At 31.4% G+C, this 27211-nt stretch overlaps 1 protein-coding gene across 1 annotated transcript in view; it reads right to left on the reverse strand.

Moving 5' to 3' along the window:
• The window catches only part of LOC143064363 (chitin synthase chs-2-like), an 82007-nt gene that overhangs the window by 50641 nt on the left and 4155 nt on the right, over positions 1-27211 (reverse strand). Inside the window, exons 2-13 of the mRNA XM_076237137.1 lie at positions 15853-15918; positions 14066-14293; positions 13671-13785; positions 13040-13187; positions 11690-11795; positions 10421-10541; positions 8559-8630; positions 5612-5747; positions 4947-5172; positions 3788-3952; positions 3036-3178; positions 1986-2111 (exon numbers count right to left, since the gene is read on the reverse strand). Coding sequence (XP_076093252.1) covers positions 1986-2111; positions 3036-3178; positions 3788-3952; positions 4947-5172; positions 5612-5747; positions 8559-8630; positions 10421-10541; positions 11690-11795; positions 13040-13187; positions 13671-13785; positions 14066-14293; positions 15853-15918 — 1652 coding nt within the window. The remainder of the gene's footprint in view (positions 1-1985; positions 2112-3035; positions 3179-3787; positions 3953-4946; positions 5173-5611; positions 5748-8558; positions 8631-10420; positions 10542-11689; positions 11796-13039; positions 13188-13670; positions 13786-14065; positions 14294-15852; positions 15919-27211) is intronic.

Genomic DNA, 27211 nt, shown 5'->3' on the forward strand with positions numbered 1-27211 from the left:
TCTTCTGTTTATTAGTTTTGTTCTATGTTCTAACTTATATTCATAATAAGATACGCCAGCACTTTAATTAGTATATTTGAGAAAGTTTGATTATTTCACCATTCATCATGTCAGAACTGGATAATATTCCTTAAGCAGAGTTAGCGTTCTAGAACTGTGTAAAAGGAGTAGGCCCTATAAAACCCATTTTTGGGCCCAAAATATAACAGACAGACAAACAAGACCTTAGTGTCTAATACAGCTCATCTATTTATTCTTATTGAAAATAATAAGTACATCTGTTTTTGGATTTAAATAACTACCATGATTATATTAAACTGTACTGATAACAACTTAATACCACACTCACATGGATAGACATTGCAAACTCCATGTAAACACACATATCAAGATTTGAACAAGAGGCTGTCAGAGTGACAGCAAACCGGATTAATTAACATTTATTTGTGTCCTGGCATTTTTCAATAACACAAGAACCATAACTCCTGAACACTGAAAGTGAAAATTGTCAATATCCAACTTGACCTCCATTTTGTTATCAGTTACAGTAACAAGATATTAAAATTTGAAAAGCTTTAGTTGAACAGTTCATGAGTTTAAGCAAGGACATGACTGAAAACACCATTTTTCAATCTTTCAAGAACCATAACTCCAGAACAGTGAAAGCGAAAAATTGTCAACATCAAATTTGACCTCCATTTTGTCATCATATTAAAATTTGAAAAGTTTTGGTCGAACAGTTCATAAGTAAGTGCACAGACATCATTTGGCTGCAGCCCGCTTGCCCGCCCCCGCCCGCTGTACATCCTCAAATCAATAAGCGACATTTTCTGTGAAAATCCGGTTAAAAACTAAATGAAGATGCATATTCAAAACATGTGGGCACGATTCTACAACTTATGATTTTTTTTTTTTATTCAACAATATATTGCAAACTGTTAACAATTAACTTCACTAGACCATTATTCTAGTGAAGGGTCCCTTTAATTTTTTTAAAAGAAATCCAGAGCTACTCTCTAGTTATCATTATTACATTACATTACATCTAAATCATAACATTTCATTTTAGTTATGAATAAAAAACTCTTATTTATTGCTATATATATTATCTACCTTGTTTGGTAAAATTAGTTTCAAGAAATAGAAATCATTTAACTAGTATTGTATTGAAGTCTCTTCCTGGTTTGGAAATTACCAAATCTAAAATATGATTGTATACTCTTTTTTCAGTAAAGAATTATTACTTTTGTAAAAAAAAGTGTGAAAGTACTGTATTTCGAAAGTTATTGCCATCAGTTGGGGTGTAAAACATTGTGACAAAGCTTGTAGAGTTCTTGTCATCAGTTTGGGATGTGAAAGTAATGTATTTGTACAGTTATTGCCATCAGTTTGGGTGTAAAACATTGTGGCAAAGATTGTAGAGTTCTTGCCATCAGTTTGGGATGTGAAAGTACTGTATTTGTACAGTTCTTGCCATCAGTTTGGGATGTGAAAGTACTGTATTTGTACAGTTATTGCCATCAGTTTGGGTGTAAAACATTGCGGCAAAGATTGTAGAGTTCTTGCCATCAGTTTGGGATGTGAAAGTACTGTATTTGTAGTTATTGCCATCAGTTTGGGTGCAAAACATTGTGGCAAAGATTGTAGATTTATTGCCATCAGCTGGAGATGTATTACATTGTTTGTAGAGTTAATGACATCAACTGGGGATGCATATCATTGTGGCAAAGCTTGCACAGTTATTGCCATCAGTTGTGTATTATAACATTGTGGCAAAGCTTGTACATTTATTGCCATGTTTTGTATTATAACATTGTGGCAAAGCTTGCTTAAAATTTGTGTCTAATCATTTCAGTGAATTTCAGTGAATTTCATGTTAGGTAATGGCAATAACTAGCCCTGAACCAAGTAAGCTAACTTCAATACTGATGAATTAGTGATCATGCTAATAATACAAGATTCATGCATTTATGATAAAACATTACCTCTTCATAGATCTTCCAAGTTCTCTACTAAGTTTCCTCACATCATCAGATCTAGGTGTAGCAGTTTTTTTTGATTTATGGAAAGCCATAGTTGTTCTTCTAGACTGTCTTAAATGGAACTGGGTTCTAGAAATATATAAAGTATAACATTATACAGGAATATTTGATTATTCAAACTGACTAATAGAAAAAATAAATGGGGACACAGATGATGCCCCCACTTCCATATAACGCTATAAAGGGACATAACTTAAGAACTTTAGAAGTGAAGCTACCAAAATTCAAACTTAATCTGAGTTTTGTGGTAATGAGTATTGTGTATTAGTATCATAACATTTATTTGAGACAAACTTAAGTTAGAGAAAAGCAATGAAAAATTCAGCAATTTTGCCATTTTTAAAGGGACATAACTCTAGAACAGTAAAAGTGACACCACCAAAATCCAAACTGTATCTGTGTTTTGTGGTAATAACTGAAGCATTGTGTATAAGTTTCATAATGTTTGGTTAAGGCAAACTTAAGTTAGAGAAAGGAAACGAAAAATTTACCAATTTTCATGTTTATAAAGGGGTATAACTCAAGAAAAGTATAAGTGATGCCACTAAATTTCTAACTTGATCAGTATTATGTGGTAATAAGCATTGTGTAGAAGTTTCATAAGATTTGGTTGATTCAAATTAAAGTTAGAGAACAGAAAACAATTTTGTGACATATTTCTTTTCCCTTTCATTAGTCATTTTTTCCCCTAATTGAAGACTTGACATTTTTTCTTCATTCTCTTATTAGTTTTGAAATTTTGAAATTTATTAGTTGGAGGGCAGGAATGCTGCATTTAGAACTACAGTGATTGACTCTATCTTAAAAAATCTGTTTATCTATAACTTTTCGAGCAAGTAAATTGGAAAAAAGTAAAAACACAAAAATACTGAACTCCGAGGAAAATTCAAAAAGGAAAATCAAAAATCAAAAGGCAAAATCAAAAGTCCAAACACATCAAACGAATGGATAACAACTGTCATATTCCTGGAATGGAGCATTAGTATTACTTACTCAGAAATAGTTCCTGTTGGTCCTTTTGTGACTGTGAACAAGTCATTTATAAATGGATTTTCACTTCCCTTCATACAATCAAATAAATCATCATTTAGTGTATCTTTGTTTTTCTCTAAGAAACCTTCACATCTGTATAAAACCTTAGGAAAAAATAAAAGTGATGAAACAAGAATAAAACAATTGTATAAAACAACAGTCAAAATTGTTTATAAATTGGTGTGTACCTCTCTGCATAACTTCATTTTTGTTCTCTTTTTTCCAGAAATATTTAATTGGAAAAGTAAACATTGTTCTTAATATAACATACTTGCTTTGTCTTTAAATGAAAGCAATCATTTCTGAATAATGATAAAATAGCATTATAAGGAAGAATATACATGTGAATTTCCATAAAAAAACACATGCTTTTGAAAAAAGTCATTCTATAAACTTATATTTAACAAATTGAAAAAAAGTCATTCTATAAACTTATATTTAACAAATCTACATGAATTTAAGTGTTATCAAATAGTGCATGAGGTAAAAATCTGCAAATTTGAAAATTTGAAAAAAAGCCAAAGAATCAAAACTCTGAAAATCCTTAATCATTTTAAAAACTCCAACTATTACAACTAATTCAAGAAGACCCCTCCACACCCTGCTTCCTCCAACCACCGACTGTGAGAGGGCTGTATAGCCAGTCAAGGTTGTTAAAATACTTCCACCATCCTCCAACTACATATTAGGAAAACTTTGTTTTTCACACTAACCTGTCCAGCAAAATGATGAATACCAAACACAGGATCACTGGTAGTGCTCTTCATAATGATACCTGAATCAGCGTGATTACTAGTCACTTTTTGTACAAACTTTTCATCAGTACCTTGCTGTAGTTTGGTTTCTTCATCCAAAAGTGACAGGATGCCTACGGATTTCTAAAATAAATACATTTAGTTACACACTTGTTTCAACTTTTATTGTTTCGAATGTTTTTTTCTGTCAGTATTTTTTTACTACATCTACATGAATGTTATCAATAGCTTTCCAGTAAGTGTTTCTAGTTAATAGGAGATTCTCCAATGTATTTAATTTTTGCATAGATAATGTGATATGTATCTCCCTATATTGATATTATTTAACATAATACAATGACAGAACTTTTATGGATTTTGTCATTTAAGGGCTTTTTTTTTGCTTGCTATGCAGTATGGGTTTTGCTCGTTGTTGCAGGCCACAGAGTGACTTAAGGGGCTTCGCGGGTCTAAATCATTTATATAGGATTTCTCTATATTTTTCTATAAATGAACTTTATCTTATAGTTAATAGAAAAATAAAATAAAAAAGTGGGGTCACCGTTTATTTGCGCTCACAATCTGCCTTCGAAAGAAGCATACATTTTTGTAAAGGTGTTTTTTTTCTGTTGAAGTAATAGGAGAAATAAAGGTAATATCGAAATAAAAAAAGAAATTTATTACAGAAATCGCTTAAATTTTACAATAATTTAGTTTAAGTACAGCTTATATGGAAATTATATTAAAAAAGATAGGTCACCATTGAGTTGAAAAAGATATTTCAATTTTAAAGCCAAAAAATGGCATTTTTCCACCAAAGGGAGATAATTTAGAACTTTTTCAATGATGTATACATTTTAAAAGTCATCTGGGGCAAACACGAATTGATTGTTTTGAAAGATTTTTGTACCATATGATAAAGTAACAATTACAAAAGGAAATAAATAAAATTTGTAATGAAAAACAAATGTTTGATTTTTTTCTGAAATTTTTATACCCTCGAGCCTCCTTAAATTTGGTAAACTTCTACATCATTTGAACTCTGTTGGAAGGTTTTGTCATTGGTAATCATACCAAATCTTCTTTCTTATATGAATTCACAAATGTTGTTTTGCTGAGCAAACTATAATCATTTTACCTTTGTAAAAACTACAATTATGTCCATGTTGTTCTTAAAATCTACATCTTGGCATGGAATGCCATCTTCATCATAAATAGCCTTCTCAGTTTTAAATACACTCTCATTCATAAAGTTCTGTAATCTTTCGTTGACAAAGTTGATACACAATTGTTCAAAACTGTTGTTATGCAAATTTTCAAAACCTGCTATGTCCAAAACTCCAATACTTGCAGCAATTCTACTACTGTTAAAATATAGAGAAAGAAACAATAAAATATCGTTTAGCAGGTTATTTAGTGGGTGTAAAATTTCACAATTTTCAATTGACAAGGTATACAAAATATATTGGGCGGATTCAAAACTGTCATACAATGGATTGCATGTACATTTTTAAATTGGCAAAATTTATTTTGGCAATTTTGTTCTATCTGCGAAAAGAAACAAAAATGTGAACTCCATGAATATAACCAGCGAAGCAGTAATTTAAATGTATATCATGCATTGTTGTGAAGTCTTAACATTATAATCAACATAGACAAATAACAAAATAGTCTTGCCAACATTCACAATTTTAGGATAAATGGAAAATCATGAGCATGAAATTTTGTAGACTTGAACAATTTGCTGTTGAAGTGAGTGACAATGGAATATTTTGTTCTTTTTTGTAAATTTAAATTTCTAACCTTTGCTTGGAAGGATTGAGGTCATCATTAATTGTTCTGATGACCCAGCCAAACAGCCTCTCATAAATAGCTTTTGCGAGGGCATCTCTTCCATCATTGGCCTGGCTCAAACTTTTTAAAACATGGATTTCTTCACCTTAAACATTAATGTTGGTATTTTATACCTTTCAAAGTCTAATCAATTATACACTTAAAAAAATACTTTAATCAAGTGCACAAAAACAATTTAGTTTGTAAAATACTGAAATTCAAAAAATATATCATACTTTATTGAGCTATTTGTTACAGTCATTCATAATGTGTACAACTGCATTTCAATAGATTGCCATAGGTTTAATAAGTCATTGGTCTTTTGCTAATTACCATATGTAAGAAGGTAAATGACTTTGGGTATTGTAATCTTGTTAAGTTGCTGTCTCATTGGCATATACTGTAAACCAACTTATTTTCGCGAGCGATTTATTTTCGCGACTTTCGCGCGTAGAAAGATAACGCGAATATAAAAGACTTGGATCTTTCAATATTAAACTTCGGCATTTAAATGAAAAAATCGCGAAAATAAATAGCCGCGAAGTTGATTAGTAAGTGTAAAACACGAAATAAAGTATCCGCGAAAATAAGTTGGTTTACAGTACCCTATATCCCTTTTTGTTCCCATATCATCTTTTAACCGGATCATAAACAATGAAAAGCTGTAACAATGACAGCAAACAGTTGTTTATAATATATATGTAATGTTCTCAAATGTGTCTATCCCAAACCCAAAAGGTGTCTGACTCAATGAATCAAGTCTTTTTTGCTGGAACATGTCAAAACAAAGCAAGAATCGCTCAAATGTGTCCAATAAAGTAAGGACTAATACTCCTGTTTGACAAAAATGAAAATTTGCGATACAAAAAATTGACCTCCATTTCTACATGAGAAATCAAATATCTAATTGTAAAAAAGATTAGTTAAACAGCTAGGGGTAAAGCTATTGCAATGAAATGACGTAAAATAGCATTTTCTAAAACAATCAAGGACCAAAACTCCTAAATGGCAAAAGTAAAATATTGAACATGGTTATTTTGTCATGTGACTCATGTCAGAGGAACAATAGAATGAAATTTGAGAAGTTCTCAAGTTATAACATAGAAACAGTTATGAGCAGCTAGTCCTTTAAACTACCTAAAGAAATAACCAATAACAAATATTTTCAACTACTATCCATAGCAAAATTTCATTTAAATATATAAGAATGACAATTTTTTAAGCTAAATGATTAAGAATGATAGTTTTCTAAGCTTTATGATTAAGATTTGTAATCTTTTTTCATAGCACTTTTAATCCTTCAGTTATTTTGAATTTTCTGCTCTACTTTAGACTACCTATATCTTTGTTAAATATGCTAAAGAAAAATGCAGAGAAAAAGGTAAAATAGTTTAAAACTAACGTGTTACTATCAAATACCAAATCCAAATTGTTAAGCAAATACATTAAATCAAAAGAAAACTTGAAAGCAGCTGTATAAAAAAAACTGTAAATATTTCCCATTTCAAACAACAAAATCAACTTCTTACATTTTTTTAAGGTTTGTCACATATAGGTGTCAATCCCATTTAATATGCAGGCAGGGATCAATGATATGATTTTAGGGGTGCTCCTAGGAATTTGGACTTAAAGGAAAGTATTTTAATAAAAAATCAGCTGTAATTCAACCTGTTAATTACTTTTTTTAGGGGGGGCTTGGTACTCCCCCCACTTACTGTGCCCGATATGATGATTATAGTTACTCAATACAGTGAATATTTGTACAAGCTGATTCTGACTATGGTTAATCTATATCCATAGAAAAAATATAAAATAAAAGATTAAAACAGAATATTATAAGTAAATTTTAAAACCTTGTACTAAATTGTCACCTCTGAATTGCTGAGTAATTATATAATTATGTAAAATAATTACCAATCTAAATGTCTGAAAGTTTGCATGTTTATTGATCAATATTAAAATAAAAAAGATTTAATCACTGCAATAATATCTTCCTTAGCTAAAATTTCAGTGTCAACTTATAAGCACACTATTTAGATTTCAACTAAATATTTGAGTTGGTCTAAACTAAATGTTGCATGGAGGGTTAACAATAGAAATGAAAATGATCTGATCGTGAATGATGGATTGCACATGCACAGTGTAACAAACCAATCTAATGTTGAAAAAAAAACACTTCTAGAAATTCTACATGTGGTCTTACCTCCAAAACCTAAAGAAAAATGCAAGTATAGTTCTAGCATTCTTTAACATATAACCTTAAAAGTATGCTATAGTATTTCAACATGATTTTTTCATGAATACATTATTAATATAATATATATGCAAGAGATATAAATAAATAAGCAAACAATCTTATAGTCTGCATTTGAATATAAGAACAACATATTAAAGAGTACAATTTAACAAATATAGAGTGAATAAGAGTACAGAAACTCTCAGTATTATTATAATATTCCCTAATAACAAACCTATATGGGTAGCAACATGTGTTCATTTGAAACTTTAAACACAGAGATGGAAAATACAAGATGCTCTGTACCCCATGGCCCTTAAAATTTGGACAATGCTACTAATATTTTCTATATAATTGCTTGATCTTGTAACACTGGACAACCAAAGATATTGGCTTGGCTAAAACTTGAACATTTTAGTAATTGAAATGTGGATTCTCTTTCTATTGCAAGTAAGTTGCATTATTTCCCAACTCTGAGTAATGTATAAATGCGACCAACAATACACCTTTTCACTATTTGGAAATCTGTTGACATCATACAACAATCACTTTTCCACTGTGACATCATATATTTTATATTTTAATATCAAAATTTTCATGGTAAACTTTGTGATGTCCAGTAATGGTAGACAAACAGCGATAAGGTTTATGGTAGAAAATAGTCAAAGTAATTAATCTTACCGCCATAGTCTGTCTTTGTCTTTATTAGAGCTACACCAAGGTCCAATGGATTCACATTCAACAACTTGGCAGCTGAAAGTAAACAAAACCAGAGGCTCTTTTGATTTTTCTGAACTCACTTGAGTATATGCCCAAATTTCTAAAACTAGAGGCTCTCTTTTGATTCTGATGATCTCACTAAAGTATATGCCCTAAGTTCTAAAACTATATGCTCTTTTGATTCTGCTGAACTCACTTGAGTATATGCCCAAAGTTCTAAAACTAGGGGCTCTTTTGATTCTGTTGAACTCACTTGAGTATATGCCCAAAGTTCTAAAACTATCTGCTCTTTTGATTCTGCTAAACTCACTTGAGTATATGCCCAAAGTTCTACAACCATATCAAACCAATCATTTGTAATTCAAATTTACATAGCAATAAGACAGAATACTAATAATTGATAGGATTGCTGCTGGGGTTCTGTTACCCAACCCTTTGTTTGACCTTATCATATACTTCTGATATATTTACCCATGCACCTAGTCACATATTTACAAGCTGGAAAAGGTGACCTATTCCAGCGGCACAGTCCTTGTATATATAGGATATTGCTTGTATTACACTAAACAGAGTGTTTTATGAATAAGATATACAATAAATGTGTTCAGTTTGTTAGATTTTCCTGCAATGTGTTTTGTAATTGCAACATTTCTATTGACTTTTTTGTTATTTATTGTGTTAATAAGTCCAGCTCTATGTAGCCTGGGAAGTGGAATCAGTAATGTCCAAATTAAGATGAGAAGATTTTTTTCAATGACTAAATTGTCATAAGGGTTGAATAATTTCATTATATGACTATATATGTGTTCTAAGAAGGAAAACAAAAGGTAATTGTAAGAAAAATAAATGAAAGGCAAATTTGTTTTGACAAGAAAGGTCACATTGAAAAAAAAAATTCTGTCGATTCAGATGCTCATATTTTATGTGACTTTGAACATTGTAAGTTAAGTGACGATTTTATTCATTTGAACTTAAAAAACATGTGTAAAACCTTCTTACAACTAATAAATCAAGACTTGTTAATCCCATATTGGTAAAAATTTGATTAAAGAATAAGTTTAACTTAAAAACTAATTTGTTTTGATCATCAATAAGAGTTTTATAACCGTAATTATATATCGGTGATAAATCTCAGAGGTTAATGACATCTTACAGCCATTGTCACTCAATGTAAAATACTTGATAATATTTTGATAAGCTGATTTAAACTTTTTTAACTAGTTGTAACAGCAAGCTATGAAATACCAAAGCAATAATCTAGACTAATTAAACATTTTTTTTTATCCTTTGACAAATTAATTAACTTTATCAAAGCTATTTTTTTTGTACATTTATTTCATCATCTAAAAATTAGAATATAGTTTTTATTTTGCTTTTGTATAATTCTATCCAAAACAATTCATCAACATCAATTTTCTTTCTTTTCAACTTTCCTTTTTAACACTGCAAACTATTCAACATCCGTGAAACAAATAAAAAAAACAAGACAAAAACTTGGTCTGGATCTAGGTTGCTGCATATAATTGTTCGAGTTTACATGTTTTTCTTATATAGATGCCAAGAAACTTTGAGTTTTCAACCTAAGGCATTTTTGAATGACGTACAGACAGTTGGACAAAATCAAGAGGTTACCTGAATCCTACCTTGGACATTGGCAATGCAGGTAAAAAAAACAATCATGCTTCAATGGATGCATTACTAAAACTGAAGTTGGAACTTTTACAAAAAATTTCTGCACGTTTTATATGTCATCAATTATGATGAATGTTAATAACATATTCTGTTTACATAAAAGTAAAATGTAATAAAACAAATATTATTACCTGTATTGACATGTTCAAGGTTAACTATTTCTAAAGCTTCATTTTGTCTCTCTGCCTCTCTGAACTTCACCTCAGTTATATGAATAATAGCACCCAGCATGCAATGTAGAATACCCATGTCCTACAAAAAGTACAGAAGTATACATCATATTACTTATATAGTCATTGTGTTCAAAAACATATCTATCCCTTTGAGATAGGTATGTAATTAAAAATTAATATTTTTAGTTATTTTTTTATGAAATTTAAGAAGGTTTCACACCAATTTTATGTGCTATTTATAAAAATGTTCACCTTTTTTGAAAGACTACTATAAGTTTTAATTCAGTTTTTAAATATAGTTCAACAAGCCAAGTTGAATGCTGAACAGTTGGCTATAATTGCTGACCTCTACTTTAATTGAACTTTGGTGGATATTTGTCTCATTGGCAATCATACCACATCTCCTTATTTTTATAAAAGGTTGCATGTAAAATTTTACCAAATGCTGTGACATGGACATTTTTGCATTTTTGCTTGACCTTAAATTTTAAAAATTTGCCATATATAGTGTTAAAATTACTTTCTTAACACATTTCTACTGCTTCTTTATAGTAATTAAAAATCTTAAAGTTGTAAATACTCTAAACTGTCCAAAGTATTTAATTAATTATCATTCAGCATTATTATCAGAAAATGTAGAATATTAAGCTTTATATCTGCTGTATCTTGTATGCATGTATTATTAGTTACATAGTGTGCTAGTGACCTAATACCATATATATGGAGTCAGTAAATTACATATGGGGTGAAAGTGACCCCATATATACCATATTACGTCACTAGCACACTATGTGACAAATTTATCTTACCGACTAACTTAACGTGTGAAATTTAGACTAGTGACCTGCATTAAGAATCTACTTCTATTGATCCTACAAAAACAGCTGCCAATAATAACAACTTGTTTGGTTTAAATGTGTTTTATGAATTAATTTCAATCTTTATCATCATTTTTTTCATCTGTAGAAACCTTAAAGATTTTTTCTCAGTACCGTTGTGTTTTTATAAAGGGACGTAACACCACTACTAATCATGTATAAAATAAGACCCGCCTCCCGACTAACCTAATATGAAATATACACGGTCTCCACGCAGACGCTTTTAACCAATTATATTCCAAGAAATGTATAGGAGGTAAGATAAGTATGCATATATGTATGTATGTGTATTTGTGTGCTATATCAGAAAAGGGTCTTATGTCAACATAAGAATTATTATCCATCATACTTCTCCATCAAAGCCAATTTGTTGTAATACACTCATCTGGTCTGTGTACATCTGACTGTACTCTGTTGTTTTGTTCAATAAGTCCTGACTACCATTCTTCAATATTCTATAAAATACATGCCAAAATAATATTAGTTATATAGTGTGCTAGTGACCTAATACGGTATATATGGGGTCAGTAAATTCCATATGGGGTGAGAGCGAAGCTCAAATCCCCATATGGAATTTACTGACCCCATATATACCGTATTAGGTCACTAGCACACTATGTAACGAATTTATCTTACCAACTATCTTTACGTGTGAAATTTAGACCTATCAAAATGAGCAAGTCCTCAATGTCCTCAATACTGTTAGCATTAAGAAACTACTTCCATTGATCCAACAAAAACAGATACTAACAATAACAACTTGTGAGGGTTAAATGTGTTATATGAATTTATTTCAATCTTAATCATCAATTTTTTCGTCTGTTGAAACCTTTACGATTTTTTTCTCAGTACCGTTTTGTTTTTATAAAGGGACGTAACACCACTACTAACCGTGTATGAAATAAGCCCCGCCTCCCTACTACCTTATATGGAATATAAAGGGACGCAACTCCACTACTAACCGTGTATGAGATAAGCCCCGCCTCCCTACTAACCTAATATCAAATATACACGGTCTTCACGAGGGCGCTTTTAACCAATCACATTCCTAGAAATGTATAGGAGGTAAGATAATTATAGTTTCAAGACATTCCTATCACCATGATGTTATTTTAGTTTAAGTCATATTCAAATACCCCATATCTACTGTATTGGAAGTGAACTGATCCCCATTTATTATTCAACTTGACCATTTTATCATGTAGAGGAACAAAAGAATAAAATTTGAAAAGGACTCAAGTTATTGCATCATCATGACAGAGTAATGAGCAGCTAATTCTCTAAACTACCAAAAGAAATAACCAATGGGAAAACCTTATAATAAAATAAAATGTTCTTTCACAATCATTGCAATATTTGAAGATTCCCACCATTAAAAATATTCTCAACTAATAACTAAAGGAACAATATATGGTGGATTCATGGGAACATTTATTTCATGGGAACTGAGTTTTACAGATTGAGGAAAACTTGCATATGTGTCATTTTTAATTTGCTTTAAGGCTGCATACAATCCTATAGAAAATTTGTAATAAGCTGAACATTTAAACTGATGGTTCCCCTATACCCATTAAATCTATGAAAAAATGTATGCAACGAATTTAAATGAATCCACAGTAGGCAAGCAAATTCTTTAAAGAAAACAAATAAAAAACAGATGCAAACACTATCTTTATTTCTGTCGGAGATAAATACTAACTTGTAATCTTTTGCTTCTTTTAGACTTAGTTCATCCAATTGTTGTCTAGTGGCACCAGCAAACAAGGAATAAAAAATATGGAAGTTCCCTTCATCAAAACTATAATTTACCACTCTTGATTTCTCTAACATGTAGTCACGAACAACAGCTGAAAAAATATATTTGCATTTGCATTAAAATAATGTTGGGAATATATATTTGTTAAAAATGTTTAAATCGAAAGCTCTTCAACTTTAATGATTCATCCTTAATATCCTCATCTTTCAGCTTTCCTGATTTAGCACTTCAGACACATGAAACATATAAAAAGTTTTGTTTTCATTTCTTCCAGTTTAACATGTGCTTTTCTCAGGTTGTAATTATATTCACTCGAATGTCGAAAAGTAGTTTATCTATCATAATTTGTTTTGAATTTAATTGTTTCTCAAGAGAATAAAGAGTGTCTTGTAATCTTTTTTTTTTTTAAAGAAATTTTCCATTTAAATTATTAAAAGATTTACTAGTCCAGACTTCCTTGATATAAACCTTCAGCCAGTGGTTCTTATAATATGTGCATTTGAAAAATCAGAGAGATCTCCAATAATCTAAAGCCATCAAATAAAATTACTATCGTTAAGTTCAAATATTTTACCTCCAAGCACTTGTCCATTTTCCTCAAAACTTAGCTCCAAGAACTTTGCAAATCTACTGGAATTTTCATTCATAATTGTCTGTGCATTTCCAAATGCCTCAAGCAGGGGATTTACCTGAAATAAATCAAAAATATGATAACAACTAATATTTCATAATTGATTTTGCAAGAAAATCTCTATAAACAATTTATCAAATAATTCCATTGCACATGTATATCCATTTTCTCAAAATCTTAATAACAGTTTATACTTTTTTATATAACATTTGAGTTCTGTTACCAGCCACTTGGAATGAAGCTACAGAAATATGCATTAATAAAAAAAGACTAAAATGAGCACAAAATTGATAAAACCATTTGCATATGTCAGTTAAATGTCAATATAAATTCATTACCTTCACCACTTTGTCATGTAGATCTTCATTACCATGTGGACACATATGAACAAAATGTTTGACCATAAGTTTGGTACTTTCTGTTTTACCAGCTCCTGACTCACCACTAACCAATATGACCTGATTAGTCTCTGTTTCACGCATCCTTTGGTAGGCACGAGCAGCAACATTAAATATGTGAGGTGGTGCACTAGCTTCAAACTTTTTCCAATCATACTGTTCATGTTTCTAAAAGTAATATTGCTATTCCAGTGAGTAAATGTTATTTCATAACTGATAAATTATATATGTAATCTGTTTCCTATAGTAAATCTTTATTTTCTCTCACAAACTAATAATTTGTACAGAAAGAACACTTTTATAATAATTATGAAGCAACATCAGTGAATTATCTCCCCTTTTGGTATGGTATAAACAGGGCACAACATTGAATAAACCGTGATAAAGCTTGGTCCTCTATATAAAAAGTTTAAAGTTGAAGGGAAAAAATTGGTAGAAATGTCTTATCAAAAGAAAGACAGAATTGTTTTACATTGTCATATGCGGGCCTTTTATAGCTGACTATGAAGTATGGGCTTTGCTCATTGTTGAAGGCCGTACAGTGACCTATCGTTGTTAATATCTGTGTCATTTTGGTCTCTTGTGGACAGTTGTCTCATTGGAAATCATATCACAACTTCTTTTTTATATAGAGGTAACCTGGAAATTACTCATTTGGAGGGTACCATTTTATAGGAATACACAATTAACAATATTCTTTCTACATGGATTACTATCAGATACCAAAGGGAGACAAGTAATGACTACTAACTTATGTGGATCATTCTTTTAAAGGTATGCCCAAATTAAATATGTCATCAGAATAAACCCATATTTTAAAAAACAAACATATTAAATTCCCCTTGTTGTAGAAATTTGAGATGAGTAGATGACAAGATGTTATCTCCTTCATTAGTTATCGTTTTCTGAAATGGCATGCAGCCAGTTCATGCTTACTAGAACAAACATTTTGTACTTTAATTCATAAAAAAAAAAATTGTAATGGCAAACGTCTTGGACATCGATTAATTATCTATAAGCATATAATTACTACAAATTTTTTTTTCAATTAAAAGAAAATGAATTAGTTTTAATTTTAAAAGCTATTTATCCCATTTGATTTGGTTATCCTCTAGGGAAGCTGACGTTGCTATGTTGACTCAGGGCTAGGCTCTTACAATTAAGTTATTTAAGGTCACTTTAAACACAGGCTTGTTACTTAAGCAAATCTCTCATAACGAAGTTATCATTTTAGTAAGCTGTCATGTAATTGTTTTGCACAAATGAACATTTCAGTGTTTTTCTTTCGCTTTCCTTGATTTTTCAGTTGTCCTTGATGTCAGCAAGTCCTTTAAAGTTAATTATTTCCACAGTTTTACTTGTACAGCCCCTTAACAGAATTATAATATGGAATAAACAGTGAGTTCTTTATTTCTACTGATAAACTGTCATTCATTTTTACTTTTAATACACTGTAACCTTTGATACTGCATCTAACCAAAGACAGACTTGTCAATAATTCAGTATTTTGTAAAAACAAAATAATACTGAAGTCGGTCATGATGTAACACAACATCTCATCTTATAACAAAACATGACCATGAGAAATCTCATAAGACTTCCGGAATGGATAACGAATGGTGGCCAGTGAAACTCTTTCTCTGTCATCAATTATTTTATAAATTATTCAAGAAAGTCTAATGCAAAGTATCATCAAATAAACTTATTATTTATAGAAATATACTTACATTAATATCAAATATTGATAATTTTTTGTATGGATTAACTGCTATCAAAATTTCTCCACAGTTTGTCTGAAAAGATAAACAAATTTCTTTAAGGAATGATTATGACTGTAAAATTTTCTCTGTCTATGAAGAAATGACATAAAAAATGTGGTGCACACTGAATAACCCGCGTAGCGGTTTATTTTAAAGTGTGTGCCACATTTTTTATGTCATTTCAAATAGGCAGAAAAAATATTACAGTCATTTCTTATAATTTAATTCTTAATTATATTTTGAACCGTAGAAAATCATGAAAAACTTTCATGATGTCACGGTCACATGACATAATTATGTCTATGAGCTGATAACAAAACGACATCAGCCAATCAGAATACGCCTTACATCCAAAATTAAATTATTAAGAAATAAATGGGGAATGTGTCCACATAGGACACAGATGATGCCCCCACTGCTTATAACATTATAAAGGGACATAACTCATGAAAGATAAAAGTGACACTACCCAAATTTGAACATGATCTGTGTTTTGTGGTAATAAGTATTGTGAATAAGTGTCATAACATTTGGTTGAGGCAAAATGTGTTTTGTGGTAATTAGCATTGTGAATAAGTGTCATAACATTTGGTTGAGGCAAAATGTGTTTTGTGGTAATTAGCATTGTGAATAAGTGTTTTGTGGTAATAAGCACTGTGAATAAGTGTTTTGTGGTAATAAGCATTGTGAATAAGTGTTTTGTGGTAATAAGCATTGTGAATAAGTGTTTTCTGGTAATAAGCACTGTGAATAAGTGTTTTGTGGTAATAAGCATTGTGAATAAGTGTTTTGTGGTAATAAGCATTGTGAATAAGTGTTTTGTGGTAATAAGCACTGTGAATAAGTGTTTTGTGGTAATAAGCATTGTGAATAAGTGTTTTGTGGTAATAAGCACACTAATGGGAATAAGTGTAATAACACCTGCTTGAACTAAGGTTAGAGATTGAAAACCAGTTTTGTGACATACGGACTGACTTTCAGACGGAAAAGGGTAAAACTTAATGGCCCCTCCCCTAAAGGGAAAGCACAAAAAATATCTATTTAACCTAACATTACACTTTCTATGTAGTTTTTTTTATAATTGGCTGATAGATGAGACATCTTTTAGTCACAGTATGTTCCTATAAAGAAAGAAAAAAGAGACATTAAAACATAAAGACCAGTGTTTACTGAGTAGGGTTTTACTATAGGTGCCTCTTTTTTCAATTATTTCACACAAATAGAAGCAAATACAAACTGTTTATCACTGACTTTCATCAGTAAATGACACAATTATTTGTGTTTATGTGTAAAAGATGAGGAATTTTGGGGGGTTTTATTTGTAATATGATCTTTTTTTCTTTTCTTTTATAAATTCTTTGTTGCAGCTATTACCATAAATGCTACTATCAATTGCATATTTGTTAGTCTCTGATGCCAGACAACAATACAAAGACTAATTATTCAGAAATGGGATTCCTGCACATTATATCGCAAGATAATATTACATTTCAATATGCTAATTATGATATCCATCCTGTAATATTTTTGCACTAATAAAAACATCACATTATTTGAACAATAAAACCATGTTCTGTCAGACATTTTTATCCAATGGCATATGCAGTTCTCACTTATCTAATACATATCTTGTGTTAAAATTTAACCAGGAACTTGTGTACATTGAGTACTCAAATTTTAAGATATCTTAAAGGAATAAAAGAAGGCTTAGTCTATTGCTGAATTTTCAATTTAATGTAAACAATATCCTTCCATTTTGATGAATAAAAGGTGGTGTGTTGTCTAAACAAAATATAAAATTTGTAAGGGTTCCAAGGAATCCAGTGTCTTGGCTACTTTTACTGTTGTCTATGTTTTCAGTGGGAATAGGGGAATAATTGTGTGCACATAATAGATTTAGTTAACAAAATAGTTTATGAATATAATAAATGTTTTAAAAACTTAAACTGCAGACTGTATGTAATGTTAACTGGAAGAAAAGTCCATTTATAAGTAAGATACGGGAAAATAGGAAATATTTTTTTACACAATTTCCTTCTTTTGATACTATGGCTTTTGATCATAAACAAGCTTTTGTACAATTTTGGTACAAATCCAAGATTATAGTTTAAGAAAGTTACCAAAATTTTTAAAACTTTTACAACAGAGTGAATATAATATAAACTGGCAGAAAAACATAGTCTGTTTATAATTAAAATATGGATAAACTTCTGGATACTATCTCATGATCATAAACATTGCTTCTGTCCAATTTAGTAGAAATCCAGGCTAGTTTAATAAAGTTATTAAAATTTCAAAAACTTTAACCACTAAGTGAATGTAATGTTTAAACTGGCAGAAAAACTAAGTATGTAAAATATGGATAAACAGGATTTTTTTTTACAAAATTTAGTACTGGATACTATCGCATGTTCATAAACTAGCTTCTGTCCAAGTTTGGTAAAATTCCAGGATAGTTTAAGAAAGTTATTAAAATTTCAAATCATCTTTTACCACAGAGTGAATATTAGTGGAGGCTGCTGCCGATAACAATACCAATGATGGAATGTAAAATCACTATGTCTCGCTTTTACAACAAATGTTGCAGACTCGACAAAAATGTAAAATTTGTGAACAAATTGAACAATCAGAAAATATTTGTAGCTTAATAATGTCAATATTAATGTAGATGTAAATCCTTATTTTGATATATTGAAACATTAGATAAAAATAAATAGACAGAGGAACAGTCCGAAAGACATAATGCCCCTAGAAGTCTTAAAATCTTCAAACCCAAAATTGTGTCTAAATGTTTATTGCCAAAACTGTCTTTTTTTCTTAAAACAATTCATAAATATTCAAAATGTCGAAATTAACTTAAACCACAGATTTGTGTAACTGTCAACACACGAATGTAGAATTGTTATATCTTGCTTCCGGGACAAAACATTGCAATCTCTACAGAACGGGATTTTGTCCTTCTTTCAACAACAATCCCTCAATGTAATGATTGTAAACAGTAATCTATTGTGCACAATTCAATCAATAATTGTTCCTACAAGTATACATGTATGACTTCTATCTAGTTATCACAATAAATTATATGTGTCATTATGTGCATATAATTGCAAAATAAGGAAGATTTACTGAATGTGTCAGTACTACAGCGGTGCAACCCTAATTGTTTTAAAATGTTTTAACAATCTTTAAATTTACATGAAAGTTGAGGTATACCAGGGGTATGCATTGACAACACAAGTTTATTATCATAATGTGGCTATATACACATGATACAACAAACTGAGAATTAAATTATGTCGGCTTTTTTTTCTTTTTTTAAGTCTGAATATGATCAAATAATTTTTCCCATTTTGTAAAATTGAAAAATAAAAATAAATTAAGACCTTATTTTTCGTTGCAATTCTGTCAAGTGGGGAAAAAAATCAGAGATCATTGAATATCTGATTAATTTGTACAATTTTCATCTAATGTTGCAAATGTAATTTGAAAAAAAAATCATAAAATTTTCTAGGGCTCAATTTGTGTGGGAAACTGTTCAACTGAAGTGAAACACAAATTCAATCTGTAAACTATCATCTTGATAATTATACACTAATGTGCCAAAATCGAGTTGTAAATCTGAAGACATTAAAACCCTAGATAAGTAAAAAGTCCCTAAATTGTGTGACTGTGTCAAGTCAAATTCCTGTGTGATTACCAATGAGATTTCTCTGCACAAGTGACCAAATGATAGAACAACTTAACTGTAACAACTGAAGGTCACTGTACGATCTTCAACAACGCAACGAGTAAAACCAATCCTTCATTGTATCTAAAGGCCCCAAAATGACAAATGTAAAACAATTCTAATAAAATAACTAAGGTGATTTAAAATATATTTAAAATTACGTAATGATATAGTTTAAATCACCTTTTGACTTGCAACATAAAGCACTATTTGTGGGTTTTTTCTGTTTCCATAAAGAAGCATATAAATTTCTCAACAAAACCTTCTAACTCAATAGTGATTAAGCTTTTTGAAACCTGGGTACATATTCAACTTATAATATAATAAAGTTACTGTAATCAAGAATTCTCATCTGAAAAATATGTTTTGCTCATAAAGATTTCACTGACAGCCTGATCAAAACTGGGAGCTTTGAATAAAGTTTCTCACATTCACACTTTTTCTAAACATGTCATATCATATTTCCTTATTTAAATCCTCAAACATACAAAAAGGCCAAATGCATCCTGTTTTTCAATTGAGATGGAGGATCTTTAAGCACGAAATATATTATGTGGTCAATACACTGCATTTCTTACATTTAGGGAAAAGGTTTTATATGTTGTATCATAATATTAGCTTTCTCATTTTCCAGATTGTTTTTTATAGTCAAAACTGTGTTTCACAATAGATATCTTTAATCAGAAATTTAGGATCTTGTCAAGCCTCTTACTTTCTAGATATGGGATTTGATTGCACAAACATTCAAGAATGAAATTCAGTTTTTAGCTACCAGAAAATAACCTAGTGTTTTGATATATACATGACATAGCATTCTAAAAATAAAGTGACTTTACTCACAAGTTGAAATCATATAAAAACACATTTTTTCATGGTCATTATAAAACTTTTCTTGCAAAACACAATATCATGAATATGTTGACTTTTGAAAATGACTTCAAGATAATGTCTAAATGAACTTTTAAACAAGAGGTCAAGTGACAATTTGGACATTGAATCCTCTTGCCTTGAAGTGGCATTAGCCTACTCTTTTTTGGAAATCTACAAGGGTGCTCTCCTTTACACTGGTCAGCCATTTATCAACCACTTACGACAAACTATCATCATTTCTCAAGATCAAACTCACAAGTGGTGTGAAGGGAGAGCCAAACAGCTACCAATAGTGAGCAAATCTCATGCTGTATGGCAAGTGTTTAAGTTTAAGTCAGAATACAAACATCACAAGACCACTAAAAATTTCACTATTACACCTATTCAAGCAATAACACAATATCTGCAGTAGTTTATATGTGCTGTCCCTATATTCTCATCTTCCACATAAGATTAAAATAGACGGGCAGCACATTTATTATAGACTAAAGATATTGTAAGATTGTATGAATAGGGACAAGAGCACATAAAATGTATGTAAAAATTAGTAGAAATTAGCTATATAAGCTAATCTTGTGAGGACAAAACACATAAAGTGCCTGTGGTTTCACACTACATATTGCAAATACCTTCAGGCTTTATTGTCCAGAACATATCTATTTCATTCTGATTCAGTGGCAGCAGATTCAGAACATTTTATAAGGGGGCTATAGTCAAGCTTTAGTAATTCCCTATATTATCAACCAAATTTCCCACGAAATGGGGGTTGCGGGCCCAGAGCCCCAACCGCACTTGGATCCACCTATGTGATTGAGATTAATTGATAATTCAATATTAAATTGTGAAAACCTTCTTTTTTTAGTCTATTTGTCTAGAAGTCAGTAAGTGTTGGCTTTCATTTCGCCCCCTCTACTTCTCTGTCCAACTGGCTCTAGCACCACTGAATTTCCAGATTGTTTTTAACTGTGTCTAGCCAAGGATTTGTATAGTAAGAATTTTGGTCTAGCTACCATGCATCTGATATCATATTTTAGCAATTGAAAGTAATTGTAAATAGTAAACAAACGTTATTTCTAGTATATTCATGTTAATCTATAGACACAGAAAACCCACAGGCACCTATAAAAATAATAAAGATAAAAAAATATAAATAATCGAAAACAAAAACAAAATTGCCCTCGGCATACTTCAATCTCAATCCACTTTACATCAGCTTGAGTCCTTCACGAATTTGCAATAATCTCGAATGAGATGTATGTTTCTCTCTGTGTTGATTTGGTACATTGTCTACTGCCCAAAACGTCGACAAACTTAAATCATAAAGTTTATTAGTATTTGGGGACATTGTGAAGAGGGGAAAGAAACGAGACTTACTTCCTGAAAGAAAGAAGGTGAATATTTCAACTCTACTCTACTATTACCCCTTTCAAAACTTCACTGATTCTCTGATCAATTTATGTTTGGAAACCACTGTTACAAACCCTCATTCGGCACACCTGAGACTGAGACTACTATAACACTATGTGCATACAGTACTCGTCAGGCTCAGTTCACACCACGTGGTTAACACCAATACAAACTTACAGATGATATCGGATATGTTCCTAATGTCGTAACTACGTAAAATCCCGTTCCATTTACACGATTGTGATCTACCGAATTAGACTATTTACCGAATTTGAAATAACATGAGCACCGTGACACGACGGGTGCCACATGACGAGGGCCCTCATGGGGTTTTTGATTATGTGATTACTTGGCCGTTTTTTTAATGATTATTTGATTATTAAGCCAAATATTTCATGATTATTTGATTACCTAGGACTGTATTTTTAGTTTATGATTATTTGATTACTAAAGATAAGCAAATATTTAATGATTATGTGATTATATTGGCAAAAAAACGGTGATTATGTGATTACTAGGACCCCCCATGAGGGGCCTCATGACGTGGAGCAGGATCTGTTTATCCGCGTTATGGAGCACCTGAGATCACCCCCAGTTTTTGGTGGGGTTCGCGTTGCCTAGTCTTTAGTTTTCTATGTCGTGTTTTGTGTACTATTATTTGTCTGTTAGTCTTTTTATTATTTTTTGGCCATGGCGTTGTCAAGTTTGTTTCGACTCATGAGTTTGCCTGTCCCTCTGATATCTTTTGCTCCTCTTTTACAAGCTAGGATGAAATTTGGAAAAAAGGCAGGACAGGAGTTTTGAACAAAAAAAGCAGAATGAGCAACTTAGAAAAAAAAGCAGGATGACAACTGGTTTATCGCTAACTTGAAAAATAGTCGGGATAAACTAGTAAAACAGTAAAAGGCAGGACCGTATAAGTGAAAAATAAAAAAGCAGGATAGAATTTACAACTAAAAATAAAAATGCAAGACACAATTTGTCATCCGAGCCAAATGGTAGCTCCCTAACTCACAGTAGGTGCTAGAACAAAGGGCACACATTTACAACCCTAAAACATTTAAACATCTAAAATGCAAGTTCCTCTGAATGACAATAATGTATAATGCATTTTGATATATCGGCTACATAAAACCGTAAACTGGCAGGACCGTAAATTACATGGAGGCATGTAGGCAGTTGCCTCCTATTGCGGGCTGACCCAAAAATAAAAAATACGGAAAAAAACCAGAAAATAAAAAAAATGGTTAAATCATGCATTATTTTAATAGCACCGGTTATTAATTTGACCAACAAGGTGATTAATCATAATTGCAAGGTGTGTTCGATATTTAAATCTGGTGAATATCGCTGAACGGTACCCAACTCCTTTGCACACGTAAAAATTTCCAGCCAAGTTTGTAGCACGGGATTTTCCTGTGTCTCATTCGCGGGCATAATAATTGTGAACGATCGTTTTCTGCGCTACGGCGCCTCAAAACATGGAATAGGTCAACAATGACGGAAAACAGATTGTGTGGTCTTGCTATGCTACACATACATAGAAGTAACAATGTTGGCAATATTGAAGGTATAGAAGTGCTCAAGAGATGGGATTCATCCCGTCATAGAAAAGGCGCCTTGACATTTGATAAAACTTTCAGTATAAACAAAGTGTTACTTTATATTAATTTGAATTTTATGGTAAAAATTATGAGTAATAAATTACATGTGAATTCTCAGTTTAAGGTTTGTAAATTGTGTCTGTGAAGCGAAGTTAAAATAGCTCGATTTGAGCAGACAAAAAAAGCAGGATAAACAATAAAAATGCTCAAGTTGGCAATGTCAGGGAGTCTTTCATTTTAAGTTCGCAAATTGTTTCACTAAACCTTAATATAAATGGCTTGTGAAGTCATAAAGCAGTATAAAGCGTAAATAAATATTACTTTACACCTAATCTTACTCTGAATTATTAAATTGAGAATGAAAATGGGGAATGTTTCAAAGAGACAACAACCGGACCATAGAGCAGACAACTGTATTCAATATTTTTAGGCGCTTAATTATTGAAATGTAACAAAATTCTAACAAGTGGTGGATTCTGGGGAGGTACATTGCATACAGGAAAAAAAAACGAAAAAAAAAAATTTTTTTTGTCTAAAAAGGGTCTTAAAATATTTCCAGGGGATGCAATTTACGGCCCTGCTGGCTGCGGTTTATCTTCATGCTTTATGTTTATATCAGAGAGTCAGACATGTGTATATATGTGTCACTGTGTATACGAATTATTTGTAACGTTATGTTCGGTAATAAGCTAACAAAAACTTTTAAAATATGTTTATATTGTCTTAAGATTGATATGTAACCAAATTAAAGTGAAATAAACTTAAATTCCATCATGTATGACAGTCACGGCGACAACCTGCTGTCTGGTCAATTTTTTAACAAAGAAAAAACATATGGATAAGGAGAGATAGTTATACGAATCAGTACAATGTATTTTATATCATACGTGTGTTATAGTAACTTCAGAGAATAGAGTGACTATTGTTCCAAATATAAGTATCAGTTCCAAAGAAATACGGTTATACATCCGCGCAGTAAAGTCATTTTTATGTGGGATGTATAAATACGCTGCCACGTCCATTCGGACTGAGGGCGTTGGTTCCGGGTGATGTCTCGTGTAGGGATAGTGCCAAACTCCTCTACACGTTATAGAACTGGCCTTGCAACAAACTGGGCATGCCGTTAAGGAGGGTAGTCGGAGGGGCCTGTTTTCAGGCAAATTTTCTATCGGGCCGTTTCAAAAGTTTACATGCAGTTTGCTTTTCCAGTTGCAGTTGAAATTTGAGCTTGGGCTCGACCCATTTTATTACATTATTGTTTATTTGTTCTCGTCACCTAGAATAGAATAATTGCTACTGGATAACAAGAAACCAAGTTGAACAATCAATCTAACAAGCTTACGCGTAATATGTTTTTTTAAATTAACTCCCGAGAGTCAGATATTTCAAGCACGACCAAGACACTTCACATGGAATAATACGGTTGTTAATATTCATTGGATCATCATTATAGTTGAAAAACTCATCAAATATACCAGGCCTTTAACAAGACGCTTGTTTCGTCTCTAAAACTCGTTCGTGGTGCTCGGACCAAAACAGCTTGGAAAACAGCATTTCAACAAAACAAATCACAGAAGTAGTGCAAGACCTGACAAAACTAGACATGTCCGTAAACCAGAGCAACCCTAAGTTTTACACACTTTGAAAGTTTAACAATTCTTACATTCATTATTGCGGGGGAAATCCGTTTTCAATATTACCAAGAAAGGTATAATGATTATTAGTGGAAAAACAAACAAACATTAAATTTGCTTTGTATTTTAAGACCGTACTCAGCATTGTATTTACAATAACAATTTACGTTCATATAAGTTTAACCTTTTAATGTAACTGAATTGCCCTTCAAGAAAGCTAACACGACTCCAATCAGGCAAAGACAAACATATTGTATTAAAAGTCTTTGAATTAGGTAATGAAAGGGGTATATTTTTTAATCAAGTCACTAGAAATAATTAAAAAAAAATGATTTCTAACTTAAATGCACTGCGCATCGTTGTTTTTTTAACCGATTTCTCTTTAAAAGTAGACTATGCATATACATATGTTGTAGGTTGCACTGTTTGTACCTAGTGTTAGTGATCGATTATCAAATTTAGAACGAAATGGCACTGTAAAAATAATAAACTGATAGATTTGACAACAAACAAAGTTGTTGCAATGTGATATTAAACATTATAGATTAATATTCAAAAATATAAGACTTCTTTTAAATCATAACGCGTAACAAATGTGCGAAATTGTATAGCATTCAAACAAATCACAAAAGTAGTGCAAAAACCAATCTAATTAAAATTATATCTCCGCAGCGACCGAGTATAAAAAACTGAGCGAGTGCGGAGATTTAACTTTAATTAGATTGTGCGAAATCTGACAAGTGATTTTCGGTTGGCAAAAGTGAAATTCAAATCCCGATTTAAAAGGAGACTATTCAAGATACGCATTCTTAATAAAAGGGTTTGAAAACTCTCATTATTGTATAAAAGGAGTTTACAAATGTTTTGATTTCATTTCCGTGTCAGGAATGTTCTATGATAAGACATGAACGATTAATTTCAATGGACATCAAACGTGACAGAACCAAACGTTCAATCTAAACCGATACTTCTTTTGTTATAAGTTTTCTTTTAATGTAAGAAATAAAATCAGGGAGTTTCTATATTTTGATATCGCTGGGCCGTTTAAAGCTTATACTACATTGTGATTGTTTGCATGCTCAGTATATTTTATCTCGCATGGTCCTACAGTCAGACAAGCACACAAACCACAAACAGCTGGCCCCCTTTTCACCTCACATGGTCATACAGGCAGACAAGCTTAACAGTATAACGCTTAATTGTCTTTTTACTTTCAGCATTTGTTCAGTGAGACTTATATTATTGCTCTCATTGAAATGGATTGTTCGAGTAAGTAACACAGAAGATAGTGAACTCGTCGGACATGATAGTCAGTTGTGGAAGTGTTTCAAAATAAGTTTTTCCCGGGTAACACTGTTTAGCAAAGGATAAAACAATAACAAGAATATAGCTTAACGTATATATAGTATGAAAGAATTAAAAAATATATATTAACTGAATTAATCAAAATGCAAAACTAGAGGCTCTCAAGAGCCTGTGTCGCTCACATGTTACTGTATTTACTGATGTCGGCCATCTTGGTTGGTAGGCGGGGTTATTAGACACTTTTTTTTTTAAGTTTGGTTAAATTTGGCCCATAGTTTTAAGAAGATTTTTGTACAAGTTACAAAAATGACGAAAAGTTGTTCAATATTGACTATAGAGGACAATAACTCCTTGAGGGGTTCTCTGACAATTTTGGTCTTGTTGGCTTATTTGTAGATCTTACTTTGCTGAACATTATTGCTGTTTACAGTTTGTCTCTATCTATAATAGTATTCAAGACAATAACCAAAAACTGCAAAATGTCCTTAAAATTACCAATTTTAGGGCAGCAACCCAACAACGGGTTGTAGGATTCATCTGAAAATTTGTGAGGGATAGATCTTATTCTGATGGACATTTTAATCTTGAAAGATTTGCCCTAAATGTCTTAGTTTCAAAGATATAAAGCAAAAACCGCATTTTACCACTATGTTCTAATTTTAGTAATTCGGTCATTTTGTTTGATACATTGTAGGTGGGTTCATCGGACACATTTTTAAAACTATATACCCCAATTATGATTGTGGCCAAGTTAGTTTAAATTTGGCCCAGTAGTTTTA

The sequence above is a fragment of the Mytilus galloprovincialis genome, chromosome 2, assembly GCF_965363235.1.
Source record: "Mytilus galloprovincialis chromosome 2, xbMytGall1.hap1.1, whole genome shotgun sequence".
In the NCBI taxonomy this organism is placed as follows: domain Eukaryota; kingdom Metazoa; phylum Mollusca; class Bivalvia; order Mytilida; family Mytilidae; genus Mytilus; species Mytilus galloprovincialis.